This window comes from Pleurodeles waltl, chromosome 10 (assembly GCF_031143425.1).
Source record: "Pleurodeles waltl isolate 20211129_DDA chromosome 10, aPleWal1.hap1.20221129, whole genome shotgun sequence".
NCBI classification, from domain to species: domain Eukaryota; kingdom Metazoa; phylum Chordata; class Amphibia; order Caudata; family Salamandridae; genus Pleurodeles; species Pleurodeles waltl.
The window spans coordinates 6,516,832-6,530,587 of NC_090449.1; the positions used below are offsets into that span (position 1 = coordinate 6,516,832).

The window sequence follows — 13,756 nt, forward strand, 5'->3', positions numbered from 1 at the left end:
AGGCTACCAGCACTAAAAATCAGTGTGAGCAGCGCAACATGCCCGAATTCTGCCCACTCGCAGAACTCTACAGAATCTGGCAGAGTTTTCATATAACTCAGCAAAGGTTTTTGAATTGAAACTCAGTGAGTTCCGCCTAGGCCTACTGTAGACTAGCTCCTTAGTGAAATTAAAATCTACCCAATACACTGCAGGAATAAATATATGCTCCTGCTAGATTAACCTGAAAAGCTCATTCTTTTTACCTGTCCTCTAGATTAAATGGCAAGACAAACACTCGCCTTTAAAATACTAGGTTTTTTCCACTCACTGTACAATAGCTCCGAAACACAGCGCTCTCAACATACTGCACACTTCCTGGTGCTTTTGTCCCATCTCAGGTGGTCACCCGCTTTTTCATCAGTGTCCAACCCCAAACTGTGTAACCACAACCAAAAGTGGAAGAAGCAATCTAAAGATGGTGACCACGCACTAGGACATGTATGATGTCATAGGGAGGATAGCACTATCCACATTTTGGTCGACCTCCAAAAAGGGTGGGGAGAGAGGTGGAGAGAGACACAAAACAGAGACTGTTCCAGCCCCAACCACTAGATGGTGACCAGCATGCAAATCCAGAAACCATTCATGCTGCAAAATCTGCTTCAACACTACAGGACAGCAGTTTTGAAAATAACTTAAGACAAAGAGCAAACCTATTCCCTATGCATGGAGCAGTGCTTTAAATCCTGGATAGGTAGAACTTACCCAGCTGAGCTCCGCCACCACGGAAATTATCAGAATGTCTGTTTCTCATCTCTTCGATCCGAGCCCTACAACAGCAGATACAAGACAAACAACAACCAATAATTCCTGGATCACAGTCAAAGATACTTGAGTAAGGTCCTGTTTTGTGGTACCTCACGTCTTTTCACATCAGTCTACTTAAAGTTAGAGCAAAAAATGTCTTCCTCTGATCAAGATGCTGCACCGGCTCGTCCTCCCACACAAGAAATTCCCCAACTGCCTTCACTTCCATGCCTTCTCTGTCCCTGACCTCCAGGAGGCCTCCTTTCTATGTGTGACAGAGCAGGGCTCCTGCTCTTCCTCTACAAAGAGGCTCTGAAATATTTCCATCCCACTTGTGCACCACCCCACCCTCAAACAGCACGCAGACCTCACCTTGCGGCCACGTCAGAGTCCTTTTTCAGCTTCTCGAAGGCTCTCTGTAATTGCTCCAGCTGCTCTTGCAGATGGTCACGTTGCTCGTGCAACTTCTCACGGGCCTCACGCTCAGCCTGGAAGTCCATCTTGTAGATGTCAGCCTGCGAGAGAGAGGCAGTGAGTAAAGCGTTTGTAAGCACACCTTCTTCATTTGAGGTCCTAATCTCAGCTTGGATTATGGGGCGCACTTAATAGGTTCAAGACTAAAGCTAAAGTGCCTACATGGGGATGAATAGAAAACCAGTTCCACATGATGCACAAACCAGCCAACCTTCTGGACGCTGCCAGGGCCATGGCAAGGGTGAGCATCTTTCAGGAGAAGGCTCGAGGTTGCAGCCTGGGAGACATTAGAAGAGGCACAGAAATGTGAACTTGGGGGCTTTAAAGCCTTGGGCTGCTAGTAAGTGGCCCCATGCACCGACTGATGAAAGGAGAATGAAAGGAGAATGGGAGCAGCCCTGGAGCAGGTTCTGAGCCCCAGTTTAAGACAGTCTGTAACAGCAGCTCCACACTGCATCAACTATTTGTAGCAAGTGACAGAGTTATCACTCGTCTGGCTGCCAAGTAGGAGGGGATATAAAAGGCTTTAGAGGTCTCAACAAAGGTAATTTTCACAACGTGGAGTAAAGTAGGACATTTTATAGCACATTTTCATAATCAATTGCATTAAACCCATACATTATATCAGGGGTTCTACATGGAAACTAATGAAAGAATCCAATACTTGAGTCTTACCTCAGAAAACTCTATGGCGTCTATAAACATGAGACAGGCACATGAATGACCGTGCGCGATCTGGGACCATGCATCCCAAGACAATACATGAATCCAATGGCACAAGAAAAGATAATGGTACCATGTGTCAAAACATTAGAATGTATATTGCTGTTCTTTTGCCAGCATCTGCTCAATGTATCTACCATAAAATAAAATTAAAACCATGAAAATGTATTCCGGGACTGCTGACGTGTCTTGGCTGGCCAGGTGCCTACAGTACGGGCTGACCAGGTGCCAGTCGTTATGGTATTCTTGTGGGATTGCTGCTCATGTGCCTGCACAGACTCTGAATACCTGGGCTACAAAAAGAAAACAAAAATAAAAACTGATTCCAGAGCTGTTCAGGTGCCAGGGGATGGCTGCCTGTATGTCAGAGTCAGACCTGCTCAGGTGCTGCTGGCTATGTGCTAGGGCTGCTCATGTGCTGCTCACATGCCATGGCTGCTCGTGTGCCAGAGTCTGAACTGCTCAGGTGCTGCTGGTTAGGTGCTAGGGTTGCTCATGTTCCTGAGTCCGAACTGCTCAGGTAATGCTGGTTACGTGCTAGGGCTGCTTATGTGCTGGTCACATGCCATGGCTGCTCATGTGTCGGAGCCAGAACTGCTCAGGTGCTGCTGGTTATGTGCTACGGCTGTTCATGTGCTGCTCACATGCCATTGCTGCTCATGTTTCTGGGCATGGTTGCTCATGTGTCGGAGCCAGAACTGCTCAGGTGCTGCTGGTTATGTGCTAGGGCTGTTCATGTGCTGCTCACATGCCATTGCTGCTCATGTTTCTGGGCATGGCCGCTCATGTGCAAGAGTCTAAACTGCTCAGGTGCTGCTGATTATGTGCTAGTGCTGCTCATGTGCTGCTCACACGCCAGGGTTGCGCATGTGCCTGGGCAATGCTGCTCATTTTCCAGCCTGAGACTATTCTTGTGCCACTGAGAGGGTAATTGTGTGCTACGGCTAATCAGGTGCCAGGCCGTACATATTCATCTAATAATCCCTCCAGACTTCAGGACACACTGAAGACACACTGACACAGGGGACATGCTGAAATAACAAATGAATGCACAGTGAGCCATCATGGATGAGCTCGAGGGTGAAGGCACTGATATTTGTCAGACTGGTGATCAGGGGTGCAGCCCCTCCTACCATTTTCTTTCCTCCTTTCAAAAGATTCAGCTCTTAAAGGCAACCACCTCTACTTGTCTCCGTCTCACCTGGGCCTTTAACACAGGGATGGTCTCCAGCTGGGTCTTGTAGTGTTCAGCATCCTCCTTCAGCTTATCAATCAACTCTTGCTTGGCCACCAGAGCCTCCTCAGCCTGCTGCAGCTGCTGCTTCAAGTCATCCAAGTCCACAACCTGTTCACAGAGGAGAAGAAGCGGTCAGTGGTGCAAACTGTGAGGGGAGGAGCAGAGTGAGAGGAGGTGGGGCAGGGTGAGAGGAGGAGGGGGGGCAGGGTGAGAGGAGGGACAGGGGCAGGGTTAGAGGAGGGGACAGGGGCAGGGTTAGAGGAGGGGGGAGGGGCAGGGTTAGAGGAGGGTGGAGGGGCAGGGTTAGAGGAGGGGGGAGGCCAAGGGTTAGAGCAGGGGGGAAGGGCCAGGGTTAGAGCAGGGGGGGAGGGCCAGGGTTAGAGCAGGGGGGGAAGGGCCAGGGTTAGAGCAGGGGGGGAAGGGCCAGGGTTAGAGCAGGGGGAGAAGGGCCAGGGTTAGAGCAGGGGGAGGGGCAGGGTGAGAAGAGGGGGAGGGGCAGGGTGAGAGGAGGAGAAGGGGGAGGGTGAGGGGAGGAGAAGGGGGAGGGTGAGAGGAGGAGAAGGGGGAGGGTGAGAGGAGGGGGAGGGGCAGGGGCAGGGTTGGAGGAGGGGGAGGGGCAGGGTTGGAGGGGCAGGGTTAGAGGAGGGGGAGGGGCAGGGTTAGAGGAGGGGGGAGGGGCAGGGGCAGAGGAGCGGGGAGGGGCAGGGGCAGAGGAGCGGGGAGGGGCAGGGGCAGAGGAGCGGGGAGGGGCAGGGGCAGGGTTAGAGGAGGGGGAGGGGCAGGGTTAGAGGAGGGGGAGGGGCAGGGTTAGAGGAGGGGGGAGGGGCAGGGTTAGAGGAGGGGGAGGGGCAGGGTTAGAGGAGGGGCAGGGTTAGAGGAGGGGGAGGGGCAGGGTTAGAGCAGGGGGGAGGGGCAGGGTTAGAGCAGGGGGGAGGGGCAGGGTTAGAGCAGGGGGGAGGGGCAGGGTTAGAGCAGGGGGGAGGGGCAGGGTTAGAGCAGGGGGGAGGGGCAGGGTTAGAGCAGGGGGGAGGGGCAGGGTTAGAGCAGGGGGGAGGGGCAGGGTGAGAGGAGGACGAGGGGCAGGGTGAGAGGAGGACGAGGGGCAGGGTGAGAGGAGGACGAGGGGCAGGGTGAGAGGAGGACGAGGGGCAGGGTGAGAGGAGGACGAGGGGCAGGGTGAGAGGAGGACGAGGGGCAGGGTGAGAGGAGGACGAGGGGCAGGGTGAGAGGAGGAGGAGGGGCAGGGTGAGAGGAGGAGGAGGGGCAGGGGCAGGGTGAGAGGAGGGGCAGGGGCAGGGTGAGAGGAGGAGGAGGGGCAGAGAGGAGGAGGGGCAGAGAGGAGGAGGAGGAGGGGCAGAGAGGAGGAGGAGGGGCAGAGAGAGGAGGAGGGGCAGAGATGAGGAGGAAGGTGAGGGGCAGGGTGAGGGGCAGGGTAAGAGGCGGAGGAGGGGCAGGGTAAGAGGCGGAGGAGGGGCAGGGTAAGAGGAGGAGGGGCAGCATGAGAGGAGGAGGGGCAGGGTGAGAGAAGGGGCAGGGTGAGAGGAGAAGGGGCAGGGTGAGAGGAGAAGGGGCAGGTTGAGAGGAGGGGCAGGGTGAGAGGAGAAGGGGCAGGTTGAGAGGAGGGGCAAGGTGAGAGGAGGGGCAGGTTGAGAGGAGGAGGGGAACGGTGAGAGGAGGAGGGGTAGGGTGAGAGGAGGAGGGGTAGGGTGAGGGGAGGGGCAGGGTGAGAGGAGGGGGAGGGGCAGGGTGAGAGGAGGGGGAGGGGCAGGGTGAGAGGAGGGGGAGGGGCAGGGTGAGAGGAGGGGGAGGGGCAGGGTGAGAGGAGGGGGAGGGGCAGGGTGAGAGGAGGGGGAGGGGCAGGGTGAGAGGAGGAGGAGGGGCAGGGTGAGAGTTAGAGGGGGGGAAGGGGCAGGGTTAGAGGGGGGGAGGGCCAGGGTTAGAGGGGGGGAGGGCCAGGGTTAGAGGGGGGGAGGGCCAGGGTTAGAGGGGGGGAGGGCCAGGGTTAGAGCAGGGGGGAGGGCCAGGGTTAGAGCAGGGGGAGGGGCAGGGTGAGAAGAGGGGGAGGGGCAGGGTGAGAGGAGGAGGAGGGGCAGGGTGAGAGGAGGAGGAGGGGCAGAGTGAGAGGAGGAGGGGCAGAGAGGAGTAGGAGGAGGGGCAGAGAGGAGGAGGAGGGGCAGGGTGAGAGGAGGGGGAGGGGCAGGGTGAGAGGAGGGGGGCAGGGTGAGAGGAGGAGGAGGGGCAGGGTGAGGGGAGGGGCAGGGCAAGAGCAGCAGGGCAGGGCGAGAGGAGAAGGAGGGGCATGATGAGAAAAGATGGGGCATGATGAGAAAAGATGGGACAGGACTGGGGCAGAGCCCAGGTAAGGAGAGTAGCAGGGAACAAAGAGGGAGGGAGGGCTACACACCTGGTTCTTCTTGGCATTTTCCAGGCTGGTCTTGATATGGGCATCATACTCCTGGAAGAGGTGGTGGTACGCTGCCTGTAACTGAGCTAGCTTTCTCCTGGAAGTGGAAAAAAGGATAAAACATTACAGAGATACGGGTATGAGTTACACCAGCAGTGTCTGTTGTCCTGGCAACCATAGCCCACCTCCTTGAGAAACTTCTGGGATGTCCAGGCAAGCACATCTTAGACACACAATACATTTCAGCCCAACATACCACTCCTATTTAAAGCTGCTGCTCAGTTCCCTCTATCCTATCATACCCGTCAGCTTCACTTTTCGGTGTGGAGTTATCTGACTACTTTCTAGATGACCTTCAAAGGGCATCAGATGACCAGGGGCTGATTTTCTTTGGCTAGGAGTGTTTAGCAGACTGATTTCTCCTTACATGTGCTCTAAGCGCCATCACCTCCTTCCAAGGGTCCCTGAGACTTAGAGGTTGTCGGAGGAGCTCTGTTCTCTATTATCTCACTCAGAGGATTCTGCCAAACGTACAACTATCCCTCCAGGTGGTACCTCTGGCCTTAGTGGAACAGTTTTCTCAACTAGCACTGGGATGCCTGCAGGTTGCCATGCTCTCTATAAATCCCATAGCATGGTAAACACACGCCCCCTCAAAGGATCTCAGATCTCCTCAGAGAACAACTCAGTTTTACATGGCAATGTCTCCCTTCTAACCAATTCCTCACAAATCTCTCCGCTCAGGAGTGCGCTGCAGTTTCTACCCTGTTCACCCCAGGTTGCTGCAGGCACTTACTTGTCCTCGGAAGCATTCTGGCGCTCCATCTTCAGGGCCGTCTCCAGGTTCTGCACCTGCATGAGATACTGGTCCACCTGCAAGCTGTGCTGCTGCTGTAGCGCCTCCTTCTCCCGCTTCAGCTGAACGGTCTCGTTGCAGGCGCCGCGGAGGCTGCCAGGGGCAGGAGAGATGAAGGGTTGGTCACAGGATAAAGAAGGTTCACAAACAACTGGGTGGCAACAGCACACCTCACCCTTCAGAAGGGTGTGCTCAGGCTGCTAACATCAGTGCAGGCATGTTAGAAGTGCAGAAGGTGTGGGGCACTGCCAAGTCCAGTATTCAGATAGAAAAGAAGATGACCGGCTGTGGCTTGATGCTACAAGTCAGTAAGCGCCTACACAGTTCACATTAGCAGCACTGCCCCATTTGGAAACAGAACATAAATCTTTAACAAACACAAGAGACTGTGAAATACATATACACATCCCTCCGTTGGCACCCTTGGACACCTCACTGACAGACCTATGAGCGTATGCGCTCCCGATAGATGCATCAAGCAGTCGTGAACAAGTTTGGGATGAAACGTGGGCATTGCTGAGACAGAAAGATTCAGACTACGAGTAATGGAGTTGTGAAAAGCGAGCAGCTGCTTATTAATTGCTCTTTGGTTTTACAATTCTATGCGTGAACATGTGGCACACCTTGGTTCAAAAACCTCTATTTACGTAAGCTGGTCATCTTTGGAACATTAAACAACATATTAACTAAACAAAAATAATACAAATCCATAATAAACTTCCCCCAGATTAATTCATGTTACATATTCGCATGATACAGTCTTGGAGACACAAAGTGTGTAGCAAATAATAGCGACTCCTCACCCTAGTGCCATGCGAGGGGTTGCCTTGAGGTAGTTGCACATATGTACAACTTTGCACTTAGCTGTAGAGTTCAGTAGTACATGGTCTTCCACATTCAGGGATGAATCACTGATGCAGGGTAATCCCCAGAGCCTACACGTGGGGCAGGCAGCTGGTGTTTCTTCAACGAGAGTAGTCTTTTAGCTCTGCTTCTAGGAGAATCAAAATAGCATCTCATTCAGAGCCCGGACCTGCCTGCATGCCTGCCCTGACGCTCCTCCTCCGTGCCGAAATAGCCACCCTCTCAGCCTCTGCCCATCTGCTGAGATTTGACAGCCATCTCTTATTCCGTAGAGCCATCCGTACCCCCCAATTCAAGGCTATCTTACCTTTCGTCAACACAGAAACAAGGTCTAAGGCTCTGGCCTCCAAGCTCTTATTTGTGAGTTTTAATAAAAGGGTTATTTCATCTCACAATTGTGGGTTGGGCACACAATGCCACCCAAGATGATCGAAGTCTGCCACACTTGGGCCTCCTGGGTATATCTTAGCTAACCTCGTACGTGTCAGGGACAATGGTGCAAGAGTTAAACTTTCAATTTCAGACAGGCATTTTTAGAGACCATTTTAGTGTATCTGAGTGACTTAACCCAGTCTGCATCAAACAACTGTAAGTTCCCTTCCAATTTCCCTTATTTCTGAGTACTCAGAATGAGAAATAACAGGCATTGAGGCATTACAGGACACTGTAAAGGCATATCAGCCATAACTGTGCAACATCAATATTTGCAACCTGTCAGATCTTAGACATTCCTCCATATCAACCCCTCAAGAATGCCTCACTGCTCTTACCACTGCTTAAGGTCATCACCTGGTCCGGGACAAGACCACAGTCATCTCAGAGTTGATCAAAAGAGTATATCACACCTCTGTCTTAGTGGCCTTACAGCAGAGGTCTTCAAACTGGGGTGTGGGCCCCCCTTGGGGGGCCTCAAGTGATTCCAGGGGTGGCGCCAAACTCTGGCCAAAATAACTATTATACAGATAACATGCCTTTGTTTTAAACAGAAGCATGTCATTGCAGTTTTAAAAAGGTAACAGTACTTAACTGCAATGTTTAAATAGGTTTATACCTATTTAAACATTGCCATCTTTCTAAAATTGTGAAAAATTCTGAGGGGGGGGGGGGGGCAATGATTTTTTGCAACTGGGGGGGGGGGGGGGGGGGAATCGGGAGAGGGTGGCGTGGCATTAAAAAGTTTGAAGACCACTGCCTTACAGGGTTTCTATGCCTGCCAAGGCCCCTGAACTAACATCCCCGTTCGTGTCATGTCGTGGAACTTTGGGGGACAACATATTGGGACAACTGGGGAGTACACCACAGATGTATGAAGCATCCTCAAATATCACCGCCCTAGGCAAAGGAACTGCCATCTTTCTTGGGCCCAGCCGGGTTTGCAGTCCAGCGTAACCTCCCACTTCAGTTTGTTATTCTTTACACACTGGACCTTCACCCCCTGGTAACCAGTTGACTGCCCACTGTAACAGCGACCTAAGTAACAGCCTGGTGTGCCAAACGTTCTTTATTGGGTGGCCTTTAGGCTTTATTTCAGGCCACTCTATTCCTCTTGCCTCCCCCCAAATCAGTTCAATAAGTAGAGTGCTAAGCTACATAAATATCTCAGATGTTTTACAATTCAGATAGCAGCAAAGCAATATAGTAGGCCCGGTATAGAATCACCCCCGCTACTCCACAACTGGTGGAAGGGAAACCCGTTCCTGAAGCGGCGGACAGACTGTCTACAAAGCACTGATCTGAGGGCACCTGTGGGGTTCTTGGAGGTATGATCCTTTTTAGTCCTTCCATAAAGGCTTTAATAACTGGGATTCTAAAAAGTGATTTTGTATGTTTAACCTGCAGGTAAGCAGAGATTGCAGTGAGATGAATTTTGAGAGAAGAAAAAGCGAGATTTGTTTTTTGTAGGTGTAGTAGGTAACTCACAATGTTTTGTATGGAAGCATTTAACGGCGTGATTTGGTTTGCTTGGCAGTATAAATCAAACCTTTTCCATTTATTAGCATAACAATGCCTTGTTGTCGGTTTTCTTGCTTGTTTAATGACCTCCATACACTCATTTGAAAGGTTTAGGTAGCCAAATTCTAAGACTTCAGGAGCCAGATTGCTAGGTTGAGCGATGCTGTATTGGGGTGTCTGATCTGTTGTTTGTGTTGTGTTAACAGGTCTGGTCTGTTTGGGAGTTTGATGTGGGGTACTACTGAGAAGTCCAACAGTGTGGTGTACCATGGTTGGCGAGCCCACGTTGGTGCTAGGAGTATAAGTTTGAGTTTGTTTGACTCAGTTTATTGACTAGGAAAGGAATGAGTGGGAGAGGGGGTAAAAGCGTAAGCAAATATCCATTACCAATTGATCCATAGGGCATTGCCCTTGGACTGAGGGTGTGGGTACCTGAATGCGAAGTTTTGGCATTTTGTTTTGTTGCAAACAGATCTATGTCTGGTGTCCCCCAGCGGTAGAAGTAATCCTGTAGAATCTGGGGATGTATTTCCCACTCGTGAGTTTGCTGGTGATCTCGACTGAGATTGTCGGCTAACTGATTGTGAATGCCTGGTATATATTGCGCTATCAGACAAATGTTGTTGTGAATTGCCCAATGCCAAATCTTTTGCGCTAGGAGGCATAGTTGTGACGAGTGTCCCCTGTGAGAAAGTAGCCTCTTTCTAGCCTTGTTACCCCCACTTTTGGCCTGTTTGGCAGTGTATGTCAGGGTGTTTTCACCGTCTCACTGGGATCCTGCTAGCCAGGACCCAGTGCTCATAGTGAAAACCCTATGTTTTCAGTATGTTTGTTTTGTGTCACTGGGACTCTGCTAGTCAGGACCCCAGTGCTCATAAGTTGTGACCTATATGTATGTGTTCCCTGTGTGATGCCTAACTGTCTCACTGAGGCTCTGCTATCCAGAGCCTCAGTGGTTATGCTCTCTAATTTCTTTCCAAATTGTCACTAACAGGCTAGTGACCAATTTCACCAATTTACATGGGCATACTGGAACACCCTTATAATTCCCTAGTATATGGTACTGAGGTACCCAGGGTATTGGGGTTCCAGGAGATCCTTATGGGCTGCAGCATTTCTTGTGCCACCCATAGGGAGATCTGACAATTCTTACACAGGCCTGCCAGTGCAGCCTGAGTGAAATAACGTCCACGTTATTTCACAGCCATTTACCACGGCACTTAAGTAACTTATAAGTCACCTATATGTCTAACCTTTACCTGGTAAAGGTTGGGTGCTAAGTTACTTAGTGTGTGGGCACCCTGGCACTAGCCAAGGTGCTCCCACATTGTTCAGGGCAAATTCCCTGGACTTTGTGAGTGCGGGGACACCATTACACGCGTGCACTATACATATGTCACAACATATGTATAGCGTCACAATGGTAACTCCGAACATGGCCATGTAACATGTCTAGGATCATGGAATTGTCACCCCAATGCCATTCTGGCATTGGGGAGACAATTCCATGATCCCCAGAGTCTCTAGCTCAGACCTGGGTACTGCCAAACTACCTTTCCCGGGGTTTCACTGCAGCTGCTGCTGCTGCCAACCCCTCAGACAGGTTTCTGCCCTCCTGGGGTCCAGCCAGGCTTGGCCCAGGAAGGCAGAACAAAGCACTTCCTCAGAGAGAGGGTGTTACACCCTCTCCCTTTGGAAAAAGGTGTCAGGGCTGGGGAGGAGTAGCCTCCCCCAGCCTCTGGAAATGCTTTGACGGGCACAGATGGTGCCCATCTCTGCATAAGCCAGTCTGCACCGGTTCAGGGATCCCTCAGCCCTGCTCTAGCGCGTAACTGGACAAAGGAAAGGGGAGTGACCACTCCCCTGACCTGCACCTCCCCTGGGAGGTGCCCAAAGCTCCTCCAGTGTGCTCCAGACCTCTGCCATCTTGGAAACAGAGGTGCTGCTGGCACACTGGACTGCTCTGAGTGGTCAGTGCCAGCAGGTGACGTCAGAGACTCCTTCTGATAGGCTCCTTCAGGTGTTGCTAGCCTATCCTCTCTCCTAGGTAGCCAAACCTCCTTTTCTGGCTATTTAGGGTCTCTGCTTTGGGGAATTCCTTAGATAACGTATGCAAGAGCTCATCAGAGTTCCTCTGCATCTCTCTCTTCACCTTCTGCCAAAGAATCGACTGCTGACCGCGCTGGAAGCCTGCAAAACTGCAACAAAGTAGCAAAGACGACTACTGAGACCTTGTAACGCTGATACTGCCACCTTCTCGACTGTTTTCCTGGTGGTGCATGCTGTGGGGGTAGTCTGCCTCCTCTCTGCACTAGAAGCTCCGAAGAAATCTCCCGTGGGTCGACGGAATCTTCCCCCTGCAACCGCAGGCACCAAAGAACTGCATCACCGGTCCTCTGGGTCTCCTCTCAGCACGACGAGCGAGGTCCCTTGAACTCAGCAACTCTGTCCAAGTGACTCCCACAGTCCAGTGACTCTTCAGTCCAAGTTTGGTGGAGGTAAGTCCTTGCCTCCCCACATCAGACTGCATTGCTGGGAACCGCGTGTTTTGCAGCTACTCCGGCTCCTGTGCACTCTTCGAGGATTTCCTTTGTGCACAGCCAAGCCTGGGTCCCCGGCACTCTAACCTGCATTGCACAACCTCCTGAGTTGTCCTCCGGCGTCGTGGGACTCTCTTGTGCAACTTCGGGTGAGCTCCGGTTCACTCCACTTCGTAGTGCCTGTTCCGGCACTTCTGCGGGTGCTGCTTGCTTCTGAGTGGGCTCTTTGTCTTGCTGGACGCCCCCTCTGTCTCCTCACTCAATTGGTGACATCCTGGTCCCTCCTGGGCCACAGCAGCATCCAAAAACCCTAACCGCGACCCTTGCAGCTAGCAAGGCTTGTTTGCTGTCTTTCTGCGGGAAAACACTTCTGCACGACTCTTCACGACGTGGGACACCCATCCTCCAAAGGGGAAGTTTCTAGCCCTTGTCATTCTTGCAGAATCCACAGCTTCTACCATCCCGTGGCAGCTTCTTTGCACCCACAGCTGGCATTTCCTGGGCATCTGCCCACTCCCGACTTGATCGTGACTTTTGGACTTGGTCCCCTTGTTCCACAGATACTCTCGTCTGGAAATCCATTGTTGTTGCGTTGCTGGTGTTGGTCTTTCCTGCAGAATTCCCCTATCACGACTTCTGTGCTCTTTGGGGAACTTAGGTGCACTTTGCACCCACTTTTCAGGGTCTTGGGGTGGGCTATTTTTCTAACCCTCACTGTTTGTTTACAGTCTCAGCGACCCTCTACAAGGTCACACAGGTTTGGGGTCCATTCGTGGTTCGCATTCCACTTCTAGAGTATATGGTTTGTGTTGCCCCTATCCCTATGTGCCCCCATTGCATTCTATTGTGACTATACATTGTTTGCACTGTTTTCTATTGCTATTACTGCATATTTTGGTATTGTGTACATATATCTTGTGTATATTTACTATCCTCATACTGAGGGTACTCACTGAGATACTTTGGCATTTTGTCATAAAAATAAAGTACCTTTATTTTTAGTATATCTGTGTATTGTGTTTTCTTATGATATTGTGCCAGTGACACTAGTGGTACTGTAGGAGCTTCACTCGTCTCCTAGTTCAGCCTAAGCTGCTCTGCTAAGCTACCATTATCTATCAGCCTAAGCTGCTAGACACCCTATACACTAATAAGGGATACCTGGGCCTGGTGCAAGGTGTAAGTACCCCTTGGTACTCACTACAAGCCAGTCCAGCCTCCTACATCCCCCCCCGCTTGTTTAGATAGTACATTGTTGTCATATTTTCTATTTTAAAAAGAATGTGTTTGTGGACTAGAAGGGTTTAAAAAGCTTTTAGTGCTAGGGAGACCGCTAGCAGTTCTAAGTGATTTATGTGTAGTTGTTTTTGTTGATTGTCCCATTGTCCTTCCTCAACCACCTGTTGAGCCCGTTTCTGATATTCTTTCGGTAGATGCTGAATGATATCATGCATTTCATCCCAATGGGCTTGGTCGTAACGGGCGAGGAGGGCCTGTGAATTGGTGATACGCCATTGGTTGGCAGCTTGCGATGCCACTCTCTTCCCCGCTGCGTCAAATTTGCGGCTTTCTTTATCAGGATGTGGTGCATCTCCTGGTGATTGCGAGTTTGCCTGCTTTCTTGCGGCTCCCACTACTACAGAGTCTGGAGGGAGCTGTTGTGTAATGAACACAGGGTCCAACAGGGGTGGTTTATATTTTTTCTCCACCGGCGGTGCGATGGCCCTTCCCTTGACCGGCTCTTGAAAGACTTGTTGTGCATGCTTAAGCATGCCTGGTAGCATAGGCAGGCTTTAATATGACGCATGCGTGGACGCCAGGGTATTGAAAAGAAAATCATCCTCCAATGGTTCTGAGTGCATAGCAACATTATGGAAAGTTCGCAGCCCTGGCCAGGACTTGTGTATAGGAGGTGC

At 51.5% G+C, this 13,756-nt stretch overlaps 1 protein-coding gene across 6 annotated transcripts in view; it reads right to left on the minus strand.

Moving 5' to 3' along the window:
* The window catches only part of IKBKG (inhibitor of nuclear factor kappa B kinase regulatory subunit gamma), a 111,655-nt gene that overhangs the window by 6,162 nt on the left and 91,737 nt on the right, over positions 1–13,756 (minus strand). For all 6 annotated transcript variants that reach the window (XM_069209325.1, XM_069209324.1, XM_069209322.1 and 3 more), the window contains 5 exons: positions 6,424–6,576; positions 5,628–5,724; positions 3,188–3,331; positions 1,162–1,304; positions 748–812 (listed from right to left, as the gene is read on the minus strand). In XM_069209325.1, coding sequence (XP_069065426.1) covers positions 748–812; positions 1,162–1,304; positions 3,188–3,331; positions 5,628–5,724; positions 6,424–6,576 — 602 coding nt within the window. The remainder of the gene's footprint in view (positions 1–747; positions 813–1,161; positions 1,305–3,187; positions 3,332–5,627; positions 5,725–6,423; positions 6,577–13,756) is intronic.